This window comes from Tamandua tetradactyla, chromosome 9 (genome assembly GCF_023851605.1).
Source record: "Tamandua tetradactyla isolate mTamTet1 chromosome 9, mTamTet1.pri, whole genome shotgun sequence".
NCBI classification, from domain to species: Eukaryota; Metazoa; Chordata; class Mammalia; order Pilosa; family Myrmecophagidae; genus Tamandua; species Tamandua tetradactyla.
In genome coordinates this window covers 84,383,229-84,411,145 of record NC_135335.1, presented here as the reverse complement: position 1 = coordinate 84,411,145, position 27,917 = coordinate 84,383,229, and the positions used below count along the sequence as shown (strand labels likewise).

Sequence of the window (27,917 nt, the reverse complement as noted above, 5' to 3'; positions counted from 1 at the left end):
AAAGTCCTATTGTATTTAAACTACTTGAAACTTTAAACCTAATGACTTAAAAATTCTTAGGTTCAATGTTTTTATTTCCTACTGATATTGGAATATACATAATAAGAAGTTTGCACCACTTCTGAGCTTCTGTATTTGCTATTTTCTCTATACTAGAATGCTCTACCACTATGTTTCTCCTTCACTAAGTCTCTGCTATAATATTAGGTTGAATATCCCTTCAGAAAAGCCTTTCCAGTTGAGTCTCAGTTGCCACAAACCAATACCCTGCTTTATATTCTATATCTCTACTTGAAGTTATAGTATGTGTTTATGGCCTGTCTCCCCCATTAGAATAGCTTCATGACAGGTGCTTTGTTTCATTAAATACTATTTCCACAGTACTTAGAATAATGCTTTCACATAGCAGCAGTTCGGATATTCGTGCATTTAAATGAATGAATAAAATAAGACTTTCTAATAGCTGGAATTATCTTAACATAATTTTCTTAAATTTTGAAAAAACTGCTTTAAAAAATACAAGTTTAGTATCTCTAACAATACTGTTTAAGTATGTTTAAAAAAATGTGTATGTTGATTGATAGTTTTTGTGGGTACTTACTATGAATTTAGAATTATACTAGATATTATGGGAGAAATAAAAGAATGAGATAGAATCCTTTTCTGCAGCAAATTTTAATATACTTAAGACAAGACAAACATAGGAATGATCTAGAAATATGAATATATACTGGAGAACTAAACTTGTGAGGTCTAAACTGTGAGCATTCTAAAAATTTAAAAGAGAATTTATCAAAGAGTCAATAGAATATGCCTGAATATCTCTCACAGGACAATTTAAAAGTAATTGAATAACAGACATGTTTTAAATGAACCATCTTTAGTATTTCCAAAATATTTAATTGTAAATACTTTCTAAAATTACCTCATTAATAACAAATAATTTATCTTTACGATCCATTTTAGTATCTGTAAAAAGAAAAAAGCCAAATAAACAAAAGATTTCATAGCTACTTCAATCAACTCATATTCTAACTAGAAGGTAAAAGTGTTTTACTTCTTTAATTTAAAAGAAATTTTACTATCATCAAACTGATAAGACCTGAAAACACATGACTTCTTTTAAAAATCTTCATTCTTTGTTAAATACAGAGAAAATCAATAAGCAGAAAAAGTCCCATAAACCAATGAATATGTTTAAGGATCCTAGTTCAAGAAAGCATTAGAGAAATTTAAAAACTTTATCGATGAAAATACCTTTCAATTCTGAATCATCATTACCAAAGAAAGCTGATCTTAAAATACTGATTTTAGATTAACACAGAAAAAGAAAACGTATACATTAAAATTTCTCTTATTAGTTTTAGAGATCTAAGAATACAGCAGTAGACCCAGAGCTTGAGAAACTGGTCTAAAGACCTAAATTATTACATAGAATTAAAACCAAAAGCACCAACCAATAAAAGCACAGAAATAGCTCCATAACAGTACTACAACAGTTTTAAATTTGAGATCTGACATTCTTCACTTCCCCATTACTAATAACATTAGTTTGGTATTCAAAAGCACGCTGAATCCAATTTAACTGTACATAAAATCTTATCCCAGGCTTTAAAAAGGAAAAAAACCCCACAAAACTCAGAAAGCAATACATTACAGTCTTAAATCATTTAGAAGGACAAAGCATCCTATGTATTTCAGGACCTCTGAGGGCATTAAAATGAAGACATTCCTGGACCTTGAAGAAATATTTCAATAAAGTTAGGATATTCTGTTTAAGAAAGTGAAGAAAAGATCTAATGGGTTCTAGAAAGAATTTCCAACAAAATGTTAATTGGAAAAAGTTGGCATTTGAAAGGATGAATTTGAGGTGCTGTGGTTCTTAACTTGACAAGATTGGACAAATGAAGCGTGACTTTGCGTAAACTACACAAATGAGCCAGTTTATAAGTAGAAAATTTTAAAGCATGCAATATAAACGCACCTGCTTTAGAATGAGGCATCAGCATTCTTAAGTCTTGCATTAAATGTCTCGTTCTGAAATTTATTCCTCTGGAAGAAAAGATGAGAATCCGTTCCTTATTTTTCCACTTGCCCTAAAGAAAAATAAAACTAATGTTAAGATTTTAAAATATCATACAGCACCTACCTTGGTTTTTTTTAAAAGATAGTTTTTAAAAAGCATCTAGTTTTTCCAACAATGCACCACCTTAATGTATCAAGACTAAGGCAGAGTTTGACTCTTGAAGAGAATTGTATAAATATATAACTTTTACAATGTGACTGCATGACTGGACCTTGTGTCTGATGCTCCTTTTATCCTGGGAATGGATAGATAAGTAAAAAAATATAGATTAAAAAATAAATAAATAATAGGGGGATAAAGAGTAAAATAAATTGGGTAGATGGAAATACTAGTGGTCAAAGAGTGGAAGGGGGGAAGCACAGGAAGCATGAGTTTTTTTCTTTTTTCTTGTTCTTTTTCTGGAGCGATGCAAATGTTCTAAAATACGATCGTGATGAATACACAACTATGTGATGATACTATGAGGCTTTGATTGCACACCATTTAAGGACTATATGTGTGTGAAGATGTATCAATAAAAATATCTTTAAAATAAAAAAATAAAACTCAGAACAAACCCCCCCAAAAATTAAAAAATAAAACCCAAAACAAAACAAAAAAAGACTAGGGCAGAGTGATAACTCTGCTTCTTCTCCCATGTGAGTAATTCCGGGAACTGAGATATTTCATTACATAGAAATATACAAGAAAATAAGACTGTAATGTCTACATATAAACCTCAATAGAGTATATACAAGTTTAAAATCTCTCTACCCCTGAAATAAAAATGGGCTCCTCATTCAAGATTTCTTGCACAACAGAACTTAAATATTAACTTAATATTTACTAAATTCCTACCAGGAGCCAAAAACTGTTCTTTCAGGATGGAGGAGGGAGGTGAGACAGATAGGAGATATTAAATAAACAAACTAATAAAGACATGCAGGTATGAAAGAGCATGAAATGCTAACAATAGTTAGAATTGTTTCTAATAGAATAGCAAACTATGGAAAAGGTAATTTCCTATAGATAAGGAAAGCAGAGAGAGTATAAAATTCCAGGTAGCAAGTCAAGCAATCCTGAGCCCTTCTATTCAACCTCTCAAGCTAATTTGGTTCTACTTTTAAGATTTTCAGCATTTTCCAACTTCAACAACATTGCTCTCCCTTGTACTGTCCCCTCTCACTTTGAATATCAAAATCTTACCCTTCCTTGGGATCCACTCAAAGGCTAAGTCCTTACCTAATTATCCCAGGGAAAAAGTAATCTCTATCCCCTGCACCTCCGAAGACTTTATCACGCTGTGACTCAGAAACTTACATTTTCCTGCTCCTTAAAGAAAAAGTGAAGACACTAACATTTACTGAAAATTTAACTTGTTCTTCACAAAAAGTAACTCACATTTTCTTCCTCTTAATTTGTAGATAAAGAGCTCAGAATGTCAGTTAATGAAGAACTGGGCTAGAATTTAAGCTCATTTTTCATTCTTCATAGTTCACTCCTTTCCTAGAACCTGCCACTACATCACAAAACACTCAACAATTGTTCATCTATTTGTTTCATCTACTTATCACCTACTGTATGCTAGGTTACTACATAAACGCAGGAGTCAAATTAACAAACCAAAAGCAATACTAGTCTTGACAGTACTAAGTTCTCAGTTGAAGAGGTCGCTTACTAGTTAGCTTTGCAATCCCAAGACCAAAGAGAACATAATCTTCGAATTGTGCCTGGCACAAGAAGTTTGTTGTATGGAGGCAAAGCTCATACAATCTTGTCTAGCTTTCAGGATCCCTTGAAAGTTAAAGATTTGATGAGATAAGTCCGAGTCAGTCTCAAGGACAGAGACTTTTTAAAGGACCGCAAAACAAGCTTCGAGATCCCTAATGGTGTCTGAGTAGAGCAGAATATGAGCATATTAACCACAGAAAGACACTCAACGACAAATAAACTAAAGAAAAGTGCTCCCCTACCAAAAAACTGAGTAATTAGAAGGCAGAACACGGGAGATAAGTCGCTTCCCCGCGACACGGGAAGTGCTCCAAAGCCCGCCGCCTCCCGAAGAGAGGCCACGAGGACGCAGCTTAGACAAAACGCAGCGTCCAGCGCCGCCGGGAGCAAAGAGAAGACCGGAGTCCTACTAAATACGGGCTGCTTCTAAGTAAACCGAGCGTTTACAGGTAAGCAGAAGCAGAACGGCGCGTGGAGTCGCGGCAAGTGCAACCCGAGGGTAATTCCTTCTACCTTGCAAACAGGGCCAGGGATACGGTCTTTCTCTTCATCCTCCACCTCCTCTGCCACGTCTCGTGGCTTAGCCGGCGACTCGGCATCTTTTTCGTTTCTTTTCGGCCTCTTGGCCTGGATTGCCATGCCTCCACGCCGTTTTCTCTTGACCACCGCCATCTTGCCTAACACTGTGCTCTCTCCCTTCCTTCCGGTTCTGTCGCTCTCTCCCTGTGCGATCTCTATGGTAATGTAGTGACTCATTCCGGTCTGTGCGGTACCTTCTTCTAGACTCTCTAGCCGTCCTCCGCCTCTGTGGTGACGGTGGCCGAGGCGGCTTGCAGGTTTGAAGAGAGAGGTGGGAGGGATTCCACTTTCTCCCCATTTCCCTGGAATTGGAGCTCCCTTCCCGGGTGAACTGGCCGGGAAGAGCCCTCTGGCGTTTAGGCCTCAGCTCAAAGGTAGAGTTTCCCACCCCCGGGATTCCTGGATGAGGAAACGGATGCTTTCCCGCGGGCGGGCTGATGAATGAGGTTGTCTGGAAATCTTCGAGGACCTCCTGCGGAGTCGGGGTCTGTCTGCCCCTATGGCTTGTTCTGTTAGCATCAGGGTCGGTGGCGCGGGACAGCTCGAAACAGACCCAGTGGAGATACATAGTCCCTACTTACTTTGGCGAAACTGGTTCCAAGTAGGACTACTGTGTGTCGGTTGCCAATTCTCATTCTCACAGCTTTTCAGGTAGGAGTTATTGTACCCATAGAAAGACGTAGGAACCTTGTCCTAGAGAGGTCCAGTAATTTGCCTCAAAGTGAAGAGACACTCAGGTGGTAGAGGTGGGGTTCACGCTCTGGCCGGTCGAGTTCAAAGCCCGGATCCTTTCCACTTGGCCTCACCATTTCCACGCAATTCAATATTGCCGGACCTCGCCAGCATTAATGGCGTGTTTTATCGTCTAATTTCTTTCGGTGTTTCGTTATCTGCAGGAGCGGGCGTTGGCCCCAGAAGCATCCCCTGGAGCCGAGTGTGCTATGAACGATGCCCCTCCTAACGCCACAGATCCAAGCTGAGAATGATCAGTACAGCTTAGTGGCCAGCCTTGACAATGTGAGGAATCTCTCCAACATCTTGAAAGCCATTCATTTCCGAGAACATGCCACATGTTTTGCTACTAAAAATGGACTCAAGGTTACAGTGGAAAATGCAAAGTGTGTACAAGCAAATGCTTTTATTCAGGTATGGACATAGGCACCTTTCAGCCTGTGACATGATATCCTTGACCCAGTTTAATGAATTCCAAAGGTCTTAATATACCTAATTTAAATTTGAGAACAAAATGTGGTTATTTGCTTATTTGCCTCCTGGAAACAAATTCCTTTTCTATCTTGTTTTATAGAGATAATGATTAATAATAAGGACTAATATTTATTAAGGTAAACTACAGGCTAGAAACTCTTCTGTTTTATATGTTTACCTCATTTAATTCTCACAATAGTCCATATTATTCCCACTTTACATTTGTGGAACTTGAGGCACGGAGAGTTTTAAGTGATATGGCCCAGTCCTACAGGTGGTAAGTGGCTGAATTGACCTGAGAACCCAGAATGTTTATGCTCTTCACCACTACATTATTACAACCTCCCTATTACTAAAAAAGATTTTCTTTTTATTTATTGTAATAGAATCTGTTTTTTCTTATAAAGTAATATTTGTATGCCCAGATAGGATTTCAGATTCAATTTAGCATTTTTTAACAACTAAGTGCCAAGCACATAGTGACCTAAGGGATAGAGGGATAGATGAGACGTTGTTCCTATTCTCCCCCAAAATCGAAAGCTAATATCATGTATATATTATTAAATTGTTGTCCCATTTTCCAAGTGAACTTAGTGGTACATATGAGCACAAAAAGGAGATGAAAGGGGAATGGTTTTCGATCCGGGAAGCTGCAGAAAGGATGCTTCATAAAGTATGCATGGAGCCTAAATCCCTGCTGCACCTTTACCTTTGAGAAGTGGTATTCTGATTATGGTTGAAGAAAGTGGGATGTGCTGATCAGTAATCAGAAATGAGTCTCATGGTGTTAGTGCAATATTGTTAAAGCTTATAAAGTGAAATATAGAAATTTATAGGTCATTAATACATGTAACTACATTTTCATGGTTTTTGTTTTTTTTTTTGTAGGCTGAAATATTTCAAGAGTTTACAGTTCATGAAGAGTCTATTACATTTCGAATTAATTTAACCATCCTTTTAGACTGTTTATCTATTTTTGGATCAAGTCCTATGCCAGGTGAACCATCTTATTATAGTTATAGCAACATAAAAGTATTATACAGAATGGTCAGAGAAATGCAGGAAAGTTATTTAGAATATAAACATCTCTTTAAAAAATTGCTAGTTCATTTTCAATTGGTCATAATCATGGCCTCAATTCTAACTTTTACAATATTAACAGAACGTATTTATATTTCCTTTCATATGTTCAAAAATATTTATAGTTATCTTGTAAGACAATTCGGAGTTGAGTTACAGTTTACAGCATTTTATTCAGGATACCAAGATTGTTGCAGCAGCAAAGAAACTTTTAGTCTGAAAAAGCAAAACCGATTTCAAGGCTGGGATGTTTGTGGGTAGTTTTATAAACAGAAAGAAGGAAGATGGCTAGGCTTTGTTGGTTTGGAGCAGGAACCTGTTAGTCTTATAGAGTTTTTATTTTTATTATTTTTATTTATTATTATTTTTTTTAACATGGGCAGGCACGGGAATCGAACCCTGGTCCTTGGGCATGGCAGGCAAGCACTCTTACCTACTGAGCCACCGTGGCCCGCCCTAGAGTTTTTATTTTTAATAAATAAATGGGGCTTTATTTTTAATAGGACTAGATGTGCTTAAGTAGGGGCTTAATTAGCTCTTTGGGATCAAGTGTCCTGAAAGGGACTTTCCAAAGAAGATGTTGTCACATCATCCTATGCTGGTTTGAGGAATTTAACTTTTGTGTTGGTTCTGAGAAAACCTAGGAGCTATTTTTTACTATACTTATTAATCTTTTTTTTATTTGCAAGGCTTTCAATGATTTCAAATCAGAATTGACCAAAAGAAGACCTTGAACATGTTTTAAATATCTTTAACTTTGTGAAATATGTTTTGGTTGCTTCTTTTCCCTAATCTGTCCAGAAATAAACAGCTAGTTGGTGGCAAAGAAAAACAGAAACCAGTTCTATAGACTCACAGTTTACTGTATTCAGTTTGTTGGCTTTTTATCCCTAATTCTGCATTATGAATCATTATGTCTGTATCCCCAAATGATTTCATTTAAGTTATGTTTTTCTTATATTTGTTTAGGGAGTGAATTTTAGGAATGGTGAAATGCAGTTGCTGTGGATATAAAAGTACAAGCGATCCCCAAAGAATGATTTTATTTCATAGGAAATGAATCCACAGAATAGCTGGGGGAAAATTCAGTTATGGCTCTCTAAAAAATACTTTTTAATTTGTACTGACAATACCACCATTATTAATTATATATTTTCTAATGCAGTATTCCCCAATTGGTTTTACATAAAAGCATCTGCATTCCCCATCTCCCTTACCGTGACTGTCCATCAAGTTAAGGGAAGGAGCTAAAATATCCTATCATTTTCCTCCTCCTGTCTGGTAGTATATGTTTTATTTTGCCAGAGCTACCGGAATACAATATACTGGAAATGGGTTGGCTTTTATAAAGGAGATTTATTAAATTACAAGTTTACACTTTGAAGACCATAAAAATGTCCAAACTAAAGCATCCAGAGAAAGATACTTTGACTCAAGAGAGGCTGATGGCATCTGGAGCACCTCTGTCAGCTGAGAAGATACATGGGTGGCATCTGCTAGTCCTTTGGCTTCTGATTTCAAGTAGCTTCCCCAGGGGTGTTTTCTTTCTTCATCTTCAAACATCTCTGTGTCCACTCTGAATGTTTTCCAAAATGGTTCCCTCTTAAAGGACTCTATAAACGGATTAAAACCCACCTTGAATGGGTGGAGACACATCTCCATGGAAACAAGTTAATCAGAAAGGTCCCATGCTAAACAATAGGTCTGTCCTCACAGATAGGATTAGGATAAAGAACATAGCTTTTCTGGGATATATAAGAGTTTCAAACCAGCACAGTTTGCAATGTTAAAATGAATTCTCTGGGGTGGTGCGACAGCTCAGCAGGCAGAATTCTCACCTGCCATGCCAGAGACCCAGGTTGGATTCCTGGTGCCTGCCCATGTAAAAAAAAAAGGAATTCTCTGACCATTCCCACACACCATTAACTACCCTCTCTTGCCCCCCAACTTGATGTTAAAATTGGAGGAAATGTAAAGAATATCTTTCAATAGAAAAGGCTGACAAATCTTTATAGTGAATACACTGACATTATGTACAGAAGATATTAAAGCAATTTACTTTTGCACAGTTTGAAACTTCAAGAAATAGCATAGCCTATTCTTACTTTGGGTGTTGGTCCAAATTGATTCTCAATCCTGAAATTTTATGTACAAAATCAATAAGCTATTTGAGGTGTTTTTGGCAAATTTGAAAATGATTTTCAGAAGTTATGTTACACTTGAGTTCAGGTTCTTAATTTTCTTGCAGTTATGTTTGGACTTGTCTACACACAACTGTTATCAGGAAAGATATGTATCTCCCTTTGTATAAGGAGATGCATATATATGTTAGAAATTAGGCAGAATAAATTATTCTTCAGGAGTTTTATATATCCTTTTGAGTAGAAGCTGAACCCAGAGCTATAGCTAAGCACAAAGTATGATTTAATTTCATTTCAGGGACTTTAACTGCACTTCGGATGTGTTACCAAGGTTATGGTTACCCTTTGATGCTGTTTCTAGAAGAAGGAGGAGTGGTGACAGTTTGTAAAATCAATACTCAGGAGCCTGAGGAGACTCTGGATTTTGATTTCTGCAGCACCAATGTGATTAATAAAATTATTCTGCAGTCAGAGGGACTCCGTGAAGCATTTTCTGAGTTGGATATGACGAGTGATATCCTACAGATCACAATGTCTCCTGATAAGCCTTATTTCAGGTACTTGAAATCAGTGCAGTTATAGTTAATGCATTCTGTACACCGTTTCTCCACTTAACACATTTGCTTAGGGTATGGAATTTTTATTATACAGGTCCTAAAATTTTCAGAACTTTAGAGAGCTTTTAATCCTATTTCATAATATTACAGATCAGGAGACATAAAACCCAGGAAGGTTAACACACTATTTAAGGTTTCATAGTTAGGTACTGTTGATTTCTAATAAGGAACCCAAGCTTCTAATTCATATGCTGGAGTGTTTTTTCATTGTTTTTCCACTTCCTATTGTAGATCAAGTACTATCATGAGGAAAATTGGGTTTAAACTTCTAGAAAAGATGTTTGGAGTATATGGTAACATTTTTCTTTCCTTCCTAGTTAGTAAGTAGTTTGATTTAAAAGGATTTAGTTGGCTTTCTATACATAGTTCATTCACATAGTTCAGTATATACTAAGTATCTGTTGATCACCTAGTGGGTCCAAATCCACCTTTTCCACTTTTGAGAACACCTTAAAAGCATGGTGAAGAGGAGATGTGTGAAACAGCATTGAAAGAACAAAATTGCATGCCACTAAGGACCAAAACAATATATACATGTACTTAGCGAATAGTATATAGGTTCTTAAGGGGCAAGATAAGTTTCCTAGGGAAGGGCAAATATCAAGAGGAATATGTCAAAACCATCATGCTACTCCTGATATTTTGACCCAGCAAATTATAAAATGGCAAGTCTCTTCGAGACTCAAGTCAATTTAGAGAGAAAATCTAAATATTTCTTCTCTTTTAGAACATTTCAGAGTATTAAAGAGTAAAGGAGCTAAATACATGAGGAATAAGAGGTATAACTTGTTCTGTATGCATCTACTTTAGGACAGATGCCCTTGGCATTAGGCAGTTAAACATTTGGCACAAGGTGTATTAAAATTATGTCAACTAACCAAAATATAAATCAATGGAACCTTTGCTTAATATATGAATTAAAATTACAGGTGCTTAAACAGAGTATTTCAGAGGCTTCCCTTCTAAATTATCTCTCTTCAGAATCAGTGTCTAGAAGGATCATGTATCTTTCAAATCCAGGATGGGAAATGATTTGGTGGTGGGAGGGTGGGAGTTGGAATTTTTTTCTGGATATGTTAAATTTAAGGTGCATGTGACACTGGAGGTATATATAGATATACAGGTATCCAGATCAGGAATTCAGTCTAGACTGGAGGTTTAGATTTGGGAGCCCTCATCATGGTTGGCTATGAATGAGATAGCTCAGAGTTTAGAAGAGGAGAGAGGGGACCTTTAGAAACACCAACACCTAGGCCTGATACCACTGTGCTATATAGTATAAAGTGCTAACCCCATAAAAAGTGATCAACAAAGATGACCCCCAGGGATGATCTTGACCTGGCACCATGGGATCAACAATGCCATCCTGACCAAAAGGTGGAAAAGAAGTGTAGCAAACAAGGTATCAGTGGCTGAGCAAGTTCAAATAGAGTCGACAGGCTACTCTGGAGATTTCTCTTACACAAGCTTCAGTTACACCTTGCTACCTATCATAACCTGCTAACCCCAACCAGGACCATTCCAGCCAATCCTAAAGGATACCTAGGGCATTATAAAAGATTCTACAAAGATTCCATTCAGATAGGTCCCTGGAACAGGTAAGTCCTGAAATACAGAGGGGCCAGCCTCTTCAGAACATCACCCCCTTATCCTGTATTATCAACAGCCCTTCCAACATGAAAGATAGAATGGGCATAGCCCAAATACCCCTGAAGAGTGGGAGAAAGATCAAAAGTGATGCTGGAGTTACACTAAGAAGGTGGGGTTTAACAAATGAATATGAGTGCTGAATCATTATATTGATACTTCTTTTAGTCTCCAGTACTTTAGAGCAGCTAGAAGTAAAAACCTAAAATTGTGGAATTGTAATCCATACCACAATCTGAAATCTGTTCTATAACTTAATTGTTGTGACGTACTTTGAAATTTATTACTTTTAGGTATATATGTTATTTACAGAGAAAAAGGAGTATAACAGAGAACATAGGATTTAACAAATTAGTATGACTGCTGAATCGTTATATTGATATTTCTGTTGATCTCCAGTGTTATGGGGCAGCTAGAAGAAAAAAACGAAAAATCATGGAACTGCAACCCATACCAAACTTTAAAATATGTTCTAAAACTACTCGTTAAAATGTACTTGAAAATGTATTCAGTTTTTTTGTATATTTCACAATAAAAAAACATTAAAAATATACATATAATTGTTTAAAGCAAAAAAAAAAAAACATTTGATCAACAAATTCTTGTAGTTAGATAACATGATGTAAATATTTACAAACTGTCTCCACACAACCATGGATACTACCAAGCTGGGGAAATGTTTAACAGTCTTAAGAGCAGTCGGAAATACAGAAAGTCCTTAATTGCTTGGTGGGTTAGTAAGGATAGAGGAGCAGGACCAAGGTTGCAGGTGATTTAGAGCAAATCTTCGATCATGACTACACCATTTCCTCTGCTAGATATTTCTAGTTTTAAGGGTGAAGAGAGTCAATATCAGTAGAATTAAGGTAATGAAATTGAGGCAAGCACCCCTGGACTTTTTTAAGGCTGTTTCTTAGTTTCTTCTTCCCCTGTTCTCCCACAATATCCTCTGGGAACTTTTATTATGGTACTTTTTAATAATATATTGTAAATATTTGTTTATATGTCTGTTTCACCCACCAGAATGGGCTTCTTAAGGAAATGTTTTATTTGGATCCTATTGTGGCTACTTGTTAGACCAGTGGATAAATGAGTTGTTCATTTTCTACTATAGGTTATCTACTTTTGGAAATGCAGGAAGCTCCCACCTTGACTATCCCAAAGATTCTGACTTGATGGAAGCATTTCATTGTAATCAGACTCAGGTCAACAGGTCAGTTCTTATAAAAGGTTGCCACTAGTAATGAAGTTGAATACCAAATTTCTATCAAATAAATTTAACAAATTTTCAGTTTGTTAGTAAAATGCAGTTTTTAAAAAAAATTAACGGTAGGCTGCTGGATTTATTTGGGGATTTGGGGTTGTAATAATGGATGAATTTTTTTTTAATAAAAATATTGGCAAATTGGACGAGTACTTAGTTTATTCTTATATTTGCTACTTGGTAGTACTTAGGTAATTTTTGTCCTTTACTTTGAGTTATGACAAAACTCATTTTTTGTGTGTGTGGGTGTCCAAATAACATTTTTTATTTACTCTTCTGCAGCTACAAGATTTCCTTACTGAAACCATCCACAAAGGCCTTAGTCTTATCTTGTAAGGTGTCTATCCGAACTGATAACCGAGGATTCCTCTCTTTACAGTATATGATTAGAAATGAAGATGGACAGATATGTTTCGTAGAATATTACTGCTGCCCTGATGAAGTTGTTCCCGAATCTGAGTCTTAATTTTGACAACTGACTGATTTTTATGTATCCATTCCTGAGAGGTTCTGGGTTCAGTGCTCTTATGGTTTCTTTTTGGATTTCCTATGGGAGAGAAACTAAAATGAGAAAGAAACAAGATCTCTGTGCCCTAATAGTTGTTTAGTATTTTTGTAAAGAAATATTTTTATGTAGTCATGCATTATCCTGTATCATATTATCCTGTGGTTCTGTGTCTTGAACTCATGGGAATCATTATGGCCCAAGATGAATAAATTATGTGTTATGCTCCAAACATTTAAAGTTTGATAAAGGGTTATCTGAGGTTTTCTTTTATTTATTACCATTAGAAAAAAACAAAGTTTTATGGGAATTGCTTGGTGTGAATTCTGGAGAATATATCTTAAAGCAGTGGTTCTCAAAATGTTCCCAGACCAGCAGTATTGGTACACTTGGGTACTTGTCAGAAACTCTGGGGGTGGGACCCATCAATCTCTATTTTAACAAGCCTTCCTTCCCCCAGAAGATTCTGATGCATGCTAAAATTTTTAATTTAAAATTTAAAACCACTGTTTTAAAGGATTTTTTAAAAGAATTGCATTGAGGTGATTGTTTTGCATGTGTTTTCTTCACAGCCATAATATATTCTGATGTTTAGGCATCACCAAACACATTTGAATAATTCTTCATATATTTTAAAGTATGCCTTTTGAAAAAATCTATAAGTGGGCATATGAAAGTCTTCAGAGTTATATTCTTCTTATCAAAGCTGTTTAATGTGTAAGTACTGCAGTAAGTACTTATTAGATACCCTCTATTGCCTATAAGAATTTCTTGCCCAAACCAAGGAATAGAAAATCACCTAAGTGATTTTGTGTTCTTCTGAAAAGTTTTCACTGAAGTAATTTTGTGCCATGTAGATATTTTTGTATTTAATAAAATATATTGCTAAAATTGTCTGACTTATTTTCTAGTAGAAGAAAGTATAACTAAAATGAAGTTCCTGCTTTACTGAACCAGGTGACAACAGCTCAGTGTCTCTCACTGGGCAGGCACTGCTGGCCTTTTGGATGGGATGGTTCTTCATTGGAAAAGACTGTTCTTTTCCTGAATCTGCAGGATTCATTTAGCCCCCTGACCCTCACCCACTAAGACTAGTCCTTTTGACCACAAATAAAAGTGCCCCCATATGATTGATGGTTGAGAACACTGAATGATGTCAAAATTTGAGGGTATATTTAGAATGCCCTATCTACTAAAAATAAGCCACTGAGCATTAAAGGAAATTGGTTTGAGAGTATTATGGAGAAGAACTTCAGGGAAAGGTCCTCTGGAAGACCCACAGGCATTGGTTCACAGGTGCATGTGCAACTCTGGGTATCTAGCTCAGAGTGAGTACCTGATAACTAATAAATTTCCCAAGCAGTGTCAAGATGCCCAGCTGGCACAAAATAATTTGGAGATTTATAAAGTGTAGCATATGCAAGAAAGGAATGAATGAATCTACTAAATGTCAAAATATTACTAAGAACAGAATAGATTTAAATCATAATTATGCCCATGACAAACTCTGGGATCTGTCCTGTTAACTACTTCTTGAAGAGTGCTTTGAAAACTATTACTTTTTTATATCTTTGCTTTGTATATATGTTATACTATACAGTAAAAAAAAATTAAAACATAATTATGATAGTTTTTAGTCAACATTTCAGGGACTACAATTTTCCATTAAATTTGAAATTGAGCAGTGATTTTTTTGTAGTTGTTCATGAGTGTGTTTAATACTTAAAACAGTGCCTAGTACATAATAGGCATTCAATAAATATTTGTTAGATGAAAGAAACTTCATTCTCTGATTATCGTTTAGAATCTTATTAGTCACTATTTAATTCTGGTTATTTAGCTCTGAATTTCATTTTGATCTAATGAATTTTTCAACAGTTGAACCTCTAAAGAATTTAAATCAATTTAATGAGGAAGGACTGACATTTTTGCAAATTTTAAAATATTTTGGCTCCACATATCTTCAGCTATTCAGAATATAGAAACTAATGAATAATTCTTTCAGAATCACTGTGACATCAAGGTACTGATTAAATAATTTCTTTTCTATGTGTTTTCTACTTGTCTTAGGGATTTTTTACTATTTTAACTTTGCTCTAGATCCCATGAACAACCACTAGGGGAAGCACTTCTTCAGGCAGAGCAGGTGATGCTTTGGTAACTACAAATTCATTTCATTTGTAGTATATGAAGGAATACAGTTTTAGTTTTAGGTTTTTTTTTGTATGCTGTCACGTACAAAATGGCAGGGTCACATTTCATTCTTTTCCATGTGAGTATCTCAATATTGCAGCACCATTTGTTGAATTTTTGTGCTTGTTTGTTTTGGGGGGAAGTGGATGGGCCGAGAATTAAACCTGGATCTCCCACATGTCAGGCAAGAATTCAACCACTGAACTACCCTCGCACTCCCCCCGGTTTTAGTTTTAAGAACTTCAGTTTTGTCTTTATGAGGTTTATTTCAGGAATGATTGTACTTACCATGAAGGGATAGGTAATTTTTTTTCTCCCATTTTTAAATGTATTCATTCCCCTAGAATTGATTCCACTCAGTGTTTCTGAAATGTTTCAAAACAATAAAAATAAAATCTGTTAAATTCTACTTTTCTAACAAAAATAAGGCTTATAGCACGATCATTTTAATACACCACAGGATTTCTGTGGTGGTATCAAGTAGTCCAGTGTAGTTGCTGAAAGAGCAGTCTATGGTATTTCTCAACAGTTTGAGGTAGGGAATTTTTCATAACAATGTAATTACCTTCTCTCCTTCCCTATTTTCACACTGATTGCCTCCTGCCAATACCTGAAACAAAATCTGTTGGGTCCTGAGAAATTAGAGATGTAGAGTATTTTTTCCCATTTATGTTTAATTTGCTTTCATTCACTTCAGAGCAGCAGTGGGTAACTCTAACTGGGAATTTCCACTCTAGGAGTAGATAGTTAATATTCTAATCAATTTTACAAGTGCTTCTGGTATCCATTTTTCAGTGGTCACCAATGGTTTTGATAATTACCAGAATAAATGTTTGAAGTAGGTTTTTGAAATTAATAGCTTGTTGATCAATATGATACATATTAACAGTGGCTTTCATTAGTAAAACTGGAGGAATTTAGGATATGCAACTTGACTAAATTATTTCAGAGTAGATCCCCATCCTTGTTTGAAAAGGATGTAGTATTTATATATAATGAGGCCTGTGGCATGGTGCCTAAATCTTGCTCTCTAGATGGTTATGTTTCCTGCCATTTGTACAGGGATTTCTAGTCACTTGTTGCTGACTGAGTGAGAACAGTTCTGTCTCTGGATTATTGTCAAGTCTACCTTAAATGAACCTTTCATGCAAAGTAGTAGGTGAACTACCAAAACAGAGAGAGTAGGACTTCACTTAGTCTATAGAACAAGTTGCATAAACTTTTTTTTTTGCATGTTTGCTAATAAATGTTTGCTAAAATCCATATATGGGACAGTTTGATCTGGGCTTGATTTATTTTTCTAACTTAGGACAGATTGTAGAAAAGTAGCTAACACTCCCCCACCTCAAAACTTTCAGTGCCTATTAACTAGTTAAAAAGAATGTAAAAATTGTGCTTGACCATGTTGGCTCAGGTCAGCTAGAAGCATAAGGTATTCTATTGGATTAGATTATCCAGATTGCTGGTTCCCACTGATTGAATTTAGGAAGTAGCTTGGTTCTCATCTACAATGTGTCTACAAGGATGCGATTTTATATTAGGTTGTATTTTGCTGAACATTTCTGCTGTGATTTTTTTAAGACTTTGGGATTTCAGGGAATGGTAAAATTTTTAAATTTTTGAACCAATATAGATGCTAATCTATTTTCTCAGGCAAATGGATATTAAAACTTTAACTCCTATCCATTATCACCAACATCTCATAAAGCATTTTAACTCCAAAATGTCAAAATAATGGACAGTTTAAGGTAAAAGTTAGAAGATTGGATGCAAATTTCAAATACAAAAAGTTATACCATAAAATGTTATTTCACAATGTTGAAACAGGTTTGTCAGTCTAGAGATCTTATGACTTTCTGGTATCACAAAATAGTACAATTTTAAAAATTTGGGTGCTACCCAAAATGGAGGTTGAAAGTTCACCTCTTTGTGGTAATTTGTTTTTAATCACAGTCAATGTTGAAAATTTATTTTCAGTTAGGTATATGAAAATGGAAGTAACTCTTCTGAGGCTATTTTAGTCAATTCAGAATATCCGAGCTAAAATTAGAAGTGCAGAGAAGGGCAGTGGAATATGACTGCCTTTAGCCAGGGCTGCAACTTGGTACTAATTCTGAGTGCCATCCCCAAAGCAAACTGGGAATCAGTCAAGCAAGAGAGGCAGCTGCCAGGAGAAAGCGCACAAATGTATGGGCAAACCTTTGGATTATAGATATATATGTTTTTCCTCAGCAGAATACTACTCACTACTCATATCTCAGGTACAAGTTGACTGTTAGCATTTAGAGACTGAAACAATGACTGAAATGAAGTAATTTCCTGAAGGATCAAATGCATTTCTAAGCACTGAGTGAGTGATAGTGATGTTGGTAGAGAGTCTCTTAGGTCCCCAAAGACCAGATCTTTCAGCTCTATTAAATCAGGTCAGGTAACAGGAAAAAAAGGAGAAAATAAGTTTTCTGTGGTATAAACTCAAGTAAATAAGATTTCTCTGTTATCCCTGAATACCTGAAGAAAGGACTATAATTCAAGAATGACATTTTCTTTTTGTAGATATATACTTGTTCAGGGGCTGAGATTTTTTTTTTTTTTTTTTAATAATCTCTAGGCGTCCTTTCCTAAAACAAGCCTCTTTAATCCAGTTTGGTGGAGGCAGTATATATGGATAGAAAGAGAAATTTGAAATTCAAGAAGTTTGTTTTATAATTACCTGGCTAATCTTGAGCAAATGATTTAATCTCCCTTGTCCCTAATTTCTTCATTTATAGAATAAAAGGGTCTGTCTTAGTTTCCTAGCCTGCTCAAAAACAAATACCATGAGATGTATTGGCTTAAACAATGGGAATGTATTAGCTTATTTAGAGTTTGAGGCAGTGAAAATGTCCAAATCAAGGCATCATCAAGGCAATGTTTTCTTCTTGAATACCAGCTTCCAGTGGTCCTTGGCTCTTCTGCCACATTGCAAGGCACATGGCAGCATCTGTTGGTCTCTCTCTTCTTTTCCAGGTTTCCTTGATATCAACTTCTTGCTTCATTGGCTTTCTCTCTGTGTGTGTATTCGTTCCACTTAAAAAGGACTTCAATAATAGAATTAAGACCCATGCTGAATGTGGTGGGTCACACCTTAACTGAAGTACCCTCCTCAAAAGGTCCTCCTTACAATGGGTCCACACCCACAGAAATGGATTAAATTTAAGAACATATCTTTCTGGGGCACATGTTACCTATGACTTCAAACCACCACAGGGTCCTTTCTGACTAGCATTTTATGATTTTAGAAGATCAAATGGGCCAAATGTTTCAGAGAGGTCCAACATTTCCTCAAAGAGCAGTGTTTCTTTTAGTGAACTCAAACACATTATGACTGAAAACTCTTCCAAAATGTACATTAAAAATGTTCACCAAAAAAAAAAAGGGTGGGCCATGGTGGCTCAGCAGGTAGAGAAGCAGAGTTCTCACCTACCATGCTGGAGACCCAGGTTTGATTCCCAGTGCCTGCCCATGCAAAAAAGAAAAAAAAAGTTCACAAACTGCTTAGGTATTCCAGAATAAATTCTAAAAAATTAAAACTGAAAGAAAGGAGAATTAGAAGTAGAATAGGGGAAATGAAAAGTAATGAGTCCCCAGTGACATAGAAACTATAACTTAAAGCATATATCTAAAACAAGATTTCTTGCTATAGATTAGGATCTATATCAGGATCCTGGTTTCTAATGACTTTGGGTTATTTTACCTGTAATGTTGCTGCTAAGTGGGCCTTGCCCCCACCGCACCCCCCACAGTCCTTAGCAAAAACTGCTCCACTGCCTTTGATCTACCATTGCTATCAGTATTGATAAACACATGTTGTGGTCCAGAATTTTTATTATCAACAACGTTGGCTTTATTGTTGACTGTCTTGAATAGACTTTTCCTCTTTATTGATATCAGATGACCTAGAAAGAAAAGAGGAAACCATTTCTGCATTTTTCTTGGTTTTTGCCTTCTCTTCCTCTGTAACTGACCCTGCGTCTTCCTCTGTAACTGACCCTGCGTCTCCCCAGCATGGAGTCACTCTGCCTAGAAAGCTAGAGGGCCGAATTCAGCCTGAGGCAACTGTTTCACATTGTAGCCATACGCCAAAAATGCTGACTCCCCCGACAGGCCTCTTAAATGGTACTAAGAATCTTGGATTTTCTCCCTAAAGAGCAGAAAGCTTTTCCACCATTTGATCTGAGACAAGAAAATAAATCTGGTACTGGGCCTGAATTCAGATGGAAAGCCAAGGATGTCTGAAATATCTGGATTGCTTTTTATTACAGCTGAAAAACTGCTAATCCAGGGCCTTTTAAATAGTTCATGAGCACAGAGATTGAGAGCCCAGGGCCCCTGTAAATGCTAAAAAAAGATCTTTTTTTCCCACTTCCAGCTATCAAGATTTCCATCCTCCTATGTCCTAATACTGGAGGAATAGGGCTTGAGTAACATTGTTCAAAACTGTAACCCAGATACAGTGTGAAGTTCCTCACTCATCGCCTATTTATACCCTAAACTGGCAAAAAAAAAAAAAAAAGTGTGGTTTTCTTAGATCATATTTATCTGAAAACACACACATACACACACACATGTATATTCCATAGAAATATGAGATACACGATTTTGTGCACAAAATAAGGTCTTTTTGTATGCAAATCCCACTAAAGGTTACCACTTATCACTAAAGGTAATGATAAGATGAATTCACTGCTCTTATGAATTGGAAAGGGGCTCTGTAGACTAGGTAATGATCATTATCCATAAGCCATAAAAGGATTCACATCTATGTCAGATGGGCAACTTAACCGTAGTCTTAAAGACTTCCAAAAGATTAATACAGGCTTTTTCCATAGGCATCGTCTTTCAGTGAACCAGTGAGAAACAAACTCCTTGCTCTTGGAAATCTACTTGCAAAAAGCTGTTTAAAATACGGAAAACTATCTGGTGCTTTAGCCTCCTCAAACCAAGAGATAATGTGATCCAAAGTAGAAGAGGAAGGAGGCACAGATTAAGTCAATTGCCCAAGGGTCTCAGATAAAAATCCGAAGTGGGCAAAACTCTGAGAGGGCTGAAACTCCACTAGGGATAGTAACTAGAAATTAGCCTCAAACCGACTACTCTCCCACCACAAGGTGGCAGATCCGCTTGCCTGAAATCATCCATTCGCTGAGTGGACAGCTGATTTCCCTAGGGTATATATCATCTTCTTTGGATTTAAGTAAGTGAGTGAGATTATCTTGTCCAATATTGTTTGTTTCTAGGGGCTGATAAACATTAGCTCCTTGTTAAAAGGTGTTAACCAGCAAATTGTTCTCTACCCTTTTGGTGGAGTTACCAGCATCTATGTCCTTTTCCTTCATGCACCAAAGATGTAATTAGAAGGAAATAAAGTCAAAGTCCAGGTTTTGATTAAAATAAAAATAGCTATAATTCGTACAGGATGACTACAGTGCCAGGCACTCTAACTAAGCACTTTATACACATGGTCTCATCTATTCCCACAGTGACACTAAGAGAAAGTATTACACGTATCCCATTTTACGGAGAAAGAAACCAGGGTCACCCACAGCAGAAAGGAGTAGTCTTGGGGTTGGAAGCCAGGGTGGTCTGGCTCCAGAACTAGAACCTTTCCCACCATGAATCATAAGGGAAATTTAGTTCTAAGAGATATGTTGAAGTTATGTTTCTATGATCATATAAAAGCGTTTGTTGGTCATTACTCATAAAGACTTCATTGTGTCTTGAAGTAGGTCCCAAATTCTTTACCAAACTATAATCACATTCTTGAACCTTCAGTTCAAGCACGTGCCATACCCTTAGTTTCCCTTCTTTGGTTCCAAAGACAGTGAGTGGTTTTATTTACCAAAATTTAAATCACTGACCATTTTCAAAAGAATTCATGTCATTACAGACTGTGGCTTTTAAATAAATTTGTTTTCAATATACCAGTAGGGAAATTGGCAATAGGAGTGATAAGATGAATTCACTGACTCATGAATTGGAAAGGGGCTGTGTAGACTAGGTAATGATCATTATCCGTAAGCCATAAAAGGATTTGCATCTCAAAAGTATCTATGTCAGATGGGCAACTTAACCTTAGTCTTAAGGACTTCCAAAAGAATAATACAGGCTTTTTCCATAGGCATTGTCTTTTAGTGAACCAGTGAGATACTAAGTCCTTGCTCTTAGAAATCTGCTTGCAAAAAGCTGGAGGCTAGCAAACCACCACCTGTCCTTCCCCCTAATTCTAGGATTCTTGCATCACAGAATCAGGGTCATCTGCCTGGAAGAACTAAAGAGAGGTCAGATCACAGGCCCTAGGATTCCACAGGGCAACCCTGGAGCAGGAGGCAAACAAGGCTCTCCCTTCTGTCCCCAGTGCTCCTTTCCAGCCTTATTTCCCACCAGTCCCTTACCCCTCCCTTTTCCTTTCCCACATATTCACTACACTCCAGAAGCACGTTTATTGGCACACTGGTTTCTGGAGAGACTCCAGAAGCAAAAGCTTCCATGGTTAATTAAGTTAAGGAAATGCTGAAATGGTGTATATCACCACAGAACACACACACACACACACACACACACACACATGCACACACACACACACACACCCCTGGGAGATTTACAATAGAGCTTAGCATATTAAAAGTTCTCAGAAGTCCTTCAAAAGTTAACTTGTGTCACTGTTTAACCTAGCTTTTATTTTTTTTCTAAACTGATTTGACTGCAGAGCCTTTCTCTCTCCTCCATACAACCCATGCACATCCCTTGGAATCAACATTGCCTGAGTACCGTCTAGGCCCTGTATGGCAGCCACAAAGAACTTACCATTCCTTCTGTATACTCCCTTCAGTCATGTCTCTGTGCCTTTGCATATAGGATTCTTTCTTTCTTGAATGGCTTCTCTTCTTCATCTAGATGAATTGTTTTTGCCCTTTAAGAAACAGTTCAAATGTCACCCTCTCTATAAGTCTTTTACAGTTCCCACAGATTCTCTCTTTTCTTCTCCCTTTGCACTGTGTCCTCTACTGTAGAACTTGTGTGTTATGTTTTATTTCTTAACTCCTTCACTTTATTTCCACATACAGCTCCTCTACCTGTACCTGGCATTTAGTAGATGCTCAACAAGTGTTAGTTGAAGGAATGTATAAAGATGAGGAAACTGACAGCAGGTTTAAGCGACTTAAAGTCACATAGCTCTTTCATGGCAGAGTTGGGATTCACACACTGCATGCCTTGATTCAGAGTATGGAGCTCTTTTTATTATGTCAGAAAAGCAAATATGTGACAGAAGTTTCAGCCATTCCTTGACCCACGGCAAACAATGCCAATAAATTGAGTGCTACCAAACTTGGCATTTTGCTCTGGAATCTCATGGATAACTCCAGGATGTCACTAATGGAGTTGGTTCATTAGGTGATGAACCAAACTTATTCCATGCTGTACTCTCCTATTAATCCATTTGTTTGTGGGTATTACAAAGCAGCTGTTGGTTTTACAGCCTCACCCCCCACCCCCCTGCTCTGCTAAAGACAAAGTGCCCTGAGCTGTCTCTGTACTGCTTAGCAGCCTCTGTGCCCTACAAAAGCAACCCTAACATCGGAGCTAAAGGCTCCTGAGTTCTCACTTCTTTATCTGTCCCCAGAATCCTGACTTGGCAAAGCTGCTGCTACTTGGCACCTGAAGTCTGGAGCAGATGGGGTAACCCATCCATCCATGCTGAAGTTTGGCCAAATGGTTTTCCCTTTAACCTGGTAGAGGTGATTTCGGAATATTTACTAAAAATTATAAGAGAAAAGCATCAGTGCAGCAGCCTGGAAACTATCCATCTACAAAGTATGGGTTCCATTACTATGGTCATATCCAAGAATCGTTTGGCTGACACAAAACTTCCTGAACATATCACCTATTCTCTTTCTTCTTGCTGCAGTCCCCTATGGGGAGAATCACCACAAATCCTCATTTTCTACCCTACTTTTATTTGGCTTTCCACGAGAGCCCAAAAGTGGCTATTTCATTATGTTCATATGAACAAGAGGACCATAGATCACTAATGGGCACCGAGTTACCTTCCTTCTTCTACATCTTGTGAAAAGAAAATGACTGTTTCTATTGCTCCTTCTGTGGGCTTCTACATCTTAAGACCCCTCAAATGTTCTATCAAGGTAACTTCTTAGCATGCAGCCCATCTGACAGGGACAAACAGATGAATTTGATGCTCTGTGTTTTCATCTTCCAATAAATTTGGATGACTAGCATTGTAAAAATAGCTGATATTATTGAGTACTGCTATACACAAAAACACTTTGCTAAGTGCTTTTTGTGAATAATTTCTTCTTTAAGCTTCTACATTATATATGTATAGTATCTATCTATCCTCTGTCTGCTTCTAAGTCACTCCTCTGCATTATGCTTCTATATTATAGATACTATTCTAGTCCCCATTTAGCAGATGAGAAATTGAGCCCTTAGAAAGCAGCAGAGTATGCATTCAAAGCAGTCTGTCTGATTCTACAGTCCATGACTTTAACTATTACCTTCTTCTAACTATTAGATCTCACCAGTAATGGAAGGTGCTACCCTATTATGGGAGATGTTTAATCAGGTACTGACCTAGGAGTAAGTTTACACAATCTGCTCTAACAATTCAGCTCACTCCCCTGTCAATGATGATTTTCTATTTGCCAATATAATGGCTTCTTATTAGTCATTATTTTCTTCACATCTTCAAACATCATCAGTTATCACTATCATCATCATCATGATCATCTCTGATTAGCAAATACCATGTGCCAGGCATTTTTCTGAGTAATTTTAGTTACAGTAATTCATTTACACAGAAACCTAAGAGGTAGATATTATTATTATTGTCCCCATTTTAGAGATGAGGAAACTAAGAGAGATAAAGTGACTTGCCCAAATTTATGTAGCTAATAAATAGCAAAGCTGGGATTATAACTCAGGCCATCTGGCTCCAGCCCATTCTCTTAACACTACATAGTAATGTCTCCTAATAGTTGTCACATATACCATACTCTTTTTAAAAATATATCTTTAATTTTTATGATCACAAATGTAATACACATTTGTTGCTAAAAAAATCAAATGGCAGTGAAATATATAACAGAGAAATTTAAAGTCCCCCATAATCTCATACCCTAGAGACAATATTATAACCTTTACTAATTATATATTTATAGATTATGCTATACGTATTTCTCCCTAATATGTATTTTTCATGTTTTCACCCCTAACAATATATCTGAGATATCTTTCCATGGTTATTCAAAGCTCTATTTTCATGCTTTTGAATGACCATATTATGTTGCCATTAACATGTCCTAATGATCATTTAGCTACTTTTCTACTGGTAGACATCTGAGTTGTTCCTACTGTTCACTGTTACAAAGAAATCTACAAGGAATATATATGTGAATAGGTTATATATTTACTATAAGATAATATATTCTATATGTACTGTAAAATAATTATATATAATAAACTATAGCTTATATTTAGAAAATATATTTATTATACAGTAAATATAGTTATCCTATTAAAATATTTTTGTGCACTTGTGCAAGTATTTCAAAAGATGGATTCCTAGAAGTGGTATTTCAGAGTCAAAGGATACATGCATTTAAGCATTTTAATACCTTTTGCTAAAATGTCCACCAAAAAATAATAATAACAAACAGTCCTATCAACAGAATATGAGAAAGCTGATCTTCATTTACCTTTGACAGAACTGGGTTTATGTTACTGTATTTTAATTATCACAAATAGGATAGTTTAAAAATGGTATTTAATGTTTTGAATTTGTTAATTCTGAATGAGATTGTCTTTCGTGTCAATGATATTGCCACTCCCTTCTTGGAACTTTCTCCTCTTTTGATTTCCTTTCCATTCTTTCCTAATTTACTAAGCACTCTTTCTGAGTCCCTCTCCTGTTTTCTCTAAATTATTATTGTATTAATAATTATAATAAATGACATTTCACAAAAAACTTACTATGTGCCATTCCATTAAGTGAAGCACTTAAAGTAGAAGGGCTCCTATTATTCTCATTTAAAGTGAGACTTAAGAAGTCTCACTGTAAGTGGGAGAGTTCAAATATGTGCACTAGTAGATCTAAATCAGCACATTATCTTCTCTCGAAAAAGGTGTATATGTTCTCTAAAGTTCTTTCCTAAGCTTTCTCATTTCACATATAAATATTGCATGAGTTACCTCATCCATTCTCTTGACTTCAAAATCTATCTCAGGCGGACCACAGTGGCTCACTGGCAGAGTTCTCACCTGCCATGCCGGAGACCCGGGTTCGTTTCCCAGCGTCTGCCCATGTGAAAAAAAAAATCTATCTCCTTGAATTTCTGATATTCTACCAACATTAGGAACAAATAAATCAATAGGTCGAGCCCTCAATCTTGGGGTTCACCCCCATGAAATTTATTCTTGCAAAGGATAGGCTAAGTCTACTTAAAATTAGGCCTACGAGTCACTGCCAGAGAATCTCTTTTGCTGCTCAGTTGTGGCCCTCTAAGCCAATTTGGCAGGTGAACTCACTGCCCTCCCCCCTACATGGGATGTGAAACTCCTTGGGAATATGGGACAGAACTCCCAGGATGACCCAGGACCTGGCATCATGGGATTGAGAAAATCTTCTTGACCAAAAGGGGAAAGAGAAAAATAAGACAAAATAAAGTGTCAGTGGCTGAAAGATTTCAAAGAGAGTCGAGAGGTTATTCTTATGCATTGCATAGATATCCCTTTTCTGTATATGATATATTTGAGTGGCTACAGGGAAGTCCCTGAAACTATTGAGCTGTGTTCCAGTAGCCTAGATTCTTGAAGAAGATTATATAACTTTTACAATGTGACTGTGTGATTGTGAAAACTTTGTGTCTGATGCTCCTTTTATTCAGGGTATGGACAGACAAGTAAAAAAAATATGGATAAAAAATAAACAATAGGGAGGATAAGGAGTAAAATAAATTGAGTAGATGAAAATACTAGTTGTCACTGAGAGGAAGAGGTAAGGGGTGTGATATGCATGAGTTTTTTTGTTTTTTCTTTTTACTTCTTTCTCTGGAGTGATGCAAATGGAGTGATCTAAAAATGATCATGGTGATGAATACACAATTCTGTGATTATACTGTGAGCCACTGATTGTATAGCATGTATGGAACATACGTTTGTGAAAATTTATCAATTGTATTGTGGGTATCTCAAATTCACACATACAAAATGGAAATCATTATCTCAGTCCCTATACACATCCCCCAAGATGATCTCCTCTAGTCAATACTAATTCACTTAGTAGCATTGCCATTCACCTAGTTGCCCAAGCTAGAAACGTAAAAACCCATTTGACTCCTGCCTCAATTATATCTCACATGTAATTGGTCCCAATGATTTGCAATACAGACACCAAATTGTTTCTCAACCCATCTTTTCTACATTCCTTCTGCCATGGTTTTGATACTTAAGGTTCTCAACATCTCTCCCTTATACTGTTGCACCCACCTCCTAGCTGATCTCCTATTTCTAATACCTCTCTAGGTCCCAACTGTCCTTCTCATTGCTGTCAGAGTAATTGTTCTAAAGTCAGTATCTGATTGTGTTACATTCTTCTCAAAATCCCTTGATAATTAGTTTCCCTCTGCCTAACTGAACAAATTCTGAACTCCTCAATCTGGCACATAAAACATTTCATAATCTTCTCTTTCCAGACTCATCCTCAGCATGTTCCTACTCATGTACCTTCAGCTACAACCATTCAAAACCACTTGCTTTTCCTCAGAAATATAAAGTATCTCCATGCCATTCTGCTTTTGTTCATGCTACTTGGAATGCCTTCCTCTGACGTCTTGTCTACCAGCCGATATTTTAATTTTCTTTGAAGAATCCGTATCCCTGAAACGCCACACAGTTTCCACCCACACAGTTTATTCCAGTCTCACAATTTATTACTTGTCCTCTTCGTTTACGTTTCTATTAAAGACTTTTGCAGGCTGACTTGTAATCTGAGCGCATGTGTCTGTTTCCTAGCAAGGACTATATCATAAACTCATTAATATTCCCATGCCTAAAAAGGGCTCAATATGCAAGTGGTTAAAACAGAAGTACATTTGTGATATAGGTGATTTAGGTAAACAACCTCCAAGTTTACTTCTAACTCTAAGATTTTCTGTGCCTTTTCTACAAGTTAAAATCCTATTTGAGGCCCTTGCAACTATTGTTTAATTATGAAATTAACACCGTTTTCAAGGGTTCAGGTTCTGCTTTAATTTCTTTGTAGAGACCTCAAAAGCCAACAATTCAGGCTTCTGGCAATGCAAATCCAGTGAGTGTTGTCACTAGGTTTCTGAGGTGGGGTAAAAAGCCCATGAGCACAGCAGAAAGCTAGCAGAATTCCCGGACATCTGGGACTGATTTTTCCAGTGAGATGCCAAAGCAAAGAGAACAATTCTTGTACTGGTTTTTGACATCTGGGCTTTGGCAGCTACTCCCATGGCTTTGCTCAGCAGTTCTTAAGGAATGAGATACGGGCTTGTTTCAGGGAAAGAAAAACCTTTAAAGATGCGATTTCTGCTACAGCAGAGTCCTCCAAAAGATATGGACTTTCTTGGTACGTCTAGGTCTCATTGTCATTTACAGAGAGAGCAATTAATCTCTAAGTACCTCAAGAAAGTCATACTGTTTGAGGTCTGAATTAGGTTGTACCAATACCCTTAATTTCTCCTTCTTTTATAATTCTTTTCAGATCATGGACAAGGAATAGTGACGACTGGAAGGAAAAACAATGTCAGGCTACTGAGGGAAACATTTCACTCCAGCTGTTTTGAAGTTTCTGTTTTTAAATTTTTGCTCC

General features: G+C 36.7%; 3 protein-coding genes across 11 annotated transcripts in view; 1 reads left to right on the top strand and 2 right to left on the bottom strand.

The window, feature by feature from the left end:
• BRIX1 (biogenesis of ribosomes BRX1) overlaps positions 1 to 4,517 on the bottom strand; it is a 9,666-nt gene extending 5,149 nt beyond the window's left edge. Inside the window, exons 1-3 of the mRNA XM_077116941.1 lie at positions 4,310 to 4,517; positions 1,985 to 2,096; positions 926 to 969 (exon numbers count right to left, since the gene is read on the bottom strand). Of these exons, the coding sequence (XP_076973056.1) occupies positions 926 to 969; positions 1,985 to 2,096; positions 4,310 to 4,468 (315 nt within the window). The 5' untranslated portion in view covers positions 4,469 to 4,517. The remainder of the gene's footprint in view (positions 1 to 925; positions 970 to 1,984; positions 2,097 to 4,309) is intronic.
• RAD1 (RAD1 checkpoint DNA exonuclease) lies at positions 4,515 to 27,917 on the top strand. 5 transcript variants are annotated; one of them, XR_013157924.1, is made up of 7 exons: positions 4,560 to 4,749; positions 5,272 to 5,521; positions 6,470 to 6,578; positions 9,101 to 9,359; positions 12,181 to 12,279; positions 12,613 to 13,552; positions 27,810 to 27,914. XR_013157924.1 is itself a non-coding variant. In XM_077116943.1 (6 exons), exons 2-6 carry the CDS (start codon positions 5,324 to 5,326, stop codon positions 12,794 to 12,796), a joined length of 849 nt encoding a protein of 282 aa, XP_076973058.1. In that variant the 5' UTR covers positions 4,515 to 4,632; positions 5,272 to 5,323; the 3' UTR covers positions 12,797 to 13,726. The 5 variants fall into 5 exon arrangements, 4 of the variants coding, with proteins under 4 accessions (XP_076973058.1, XP_076973059.1, XP_076973057.1 ...); XM_077116943.1 differs by lacking the exon at positions 27,810 to 27,914 and having other exon boundaries at positions 4,515 to 4,632; positions 12,613 to 13,726; XM_077116944.1 differs by lacking the exon at positions 12,613 to 13,552 and having other exon boundaries at positions 4,559 to 4,749; positions 27,810 to 27,917.
• Positions 18,875 to 27,917, bottom strand: part of TTC23L (tetratricopeptide repeat domain 23 like) — an 87,118-nt gene continuing 78,075 nt past the window's right edge. For all 5 annotated transcript variants that reach the window (XR_013157922.1, XR_013157923.1, XM_077116939.1 and 2 more), the window contains 2 exons: positions 21,872 to 21,977; positions 18,875 to 18,963 (listed from right to left, as the gene is read on the bottom strand). Coding sequence is in view for 3 of the 5 variants with exons in the window: in XM_077116939.1 (XP_076973054.1) it covers positions 21,893 to 21,977 (85 nt within the window). In the remaining 2 variants the exon portion in view is untranslated. The remainder of the gene's footprint in view (positions 18,964 to 21,871; positions 21,978 to 27,917) is intronic.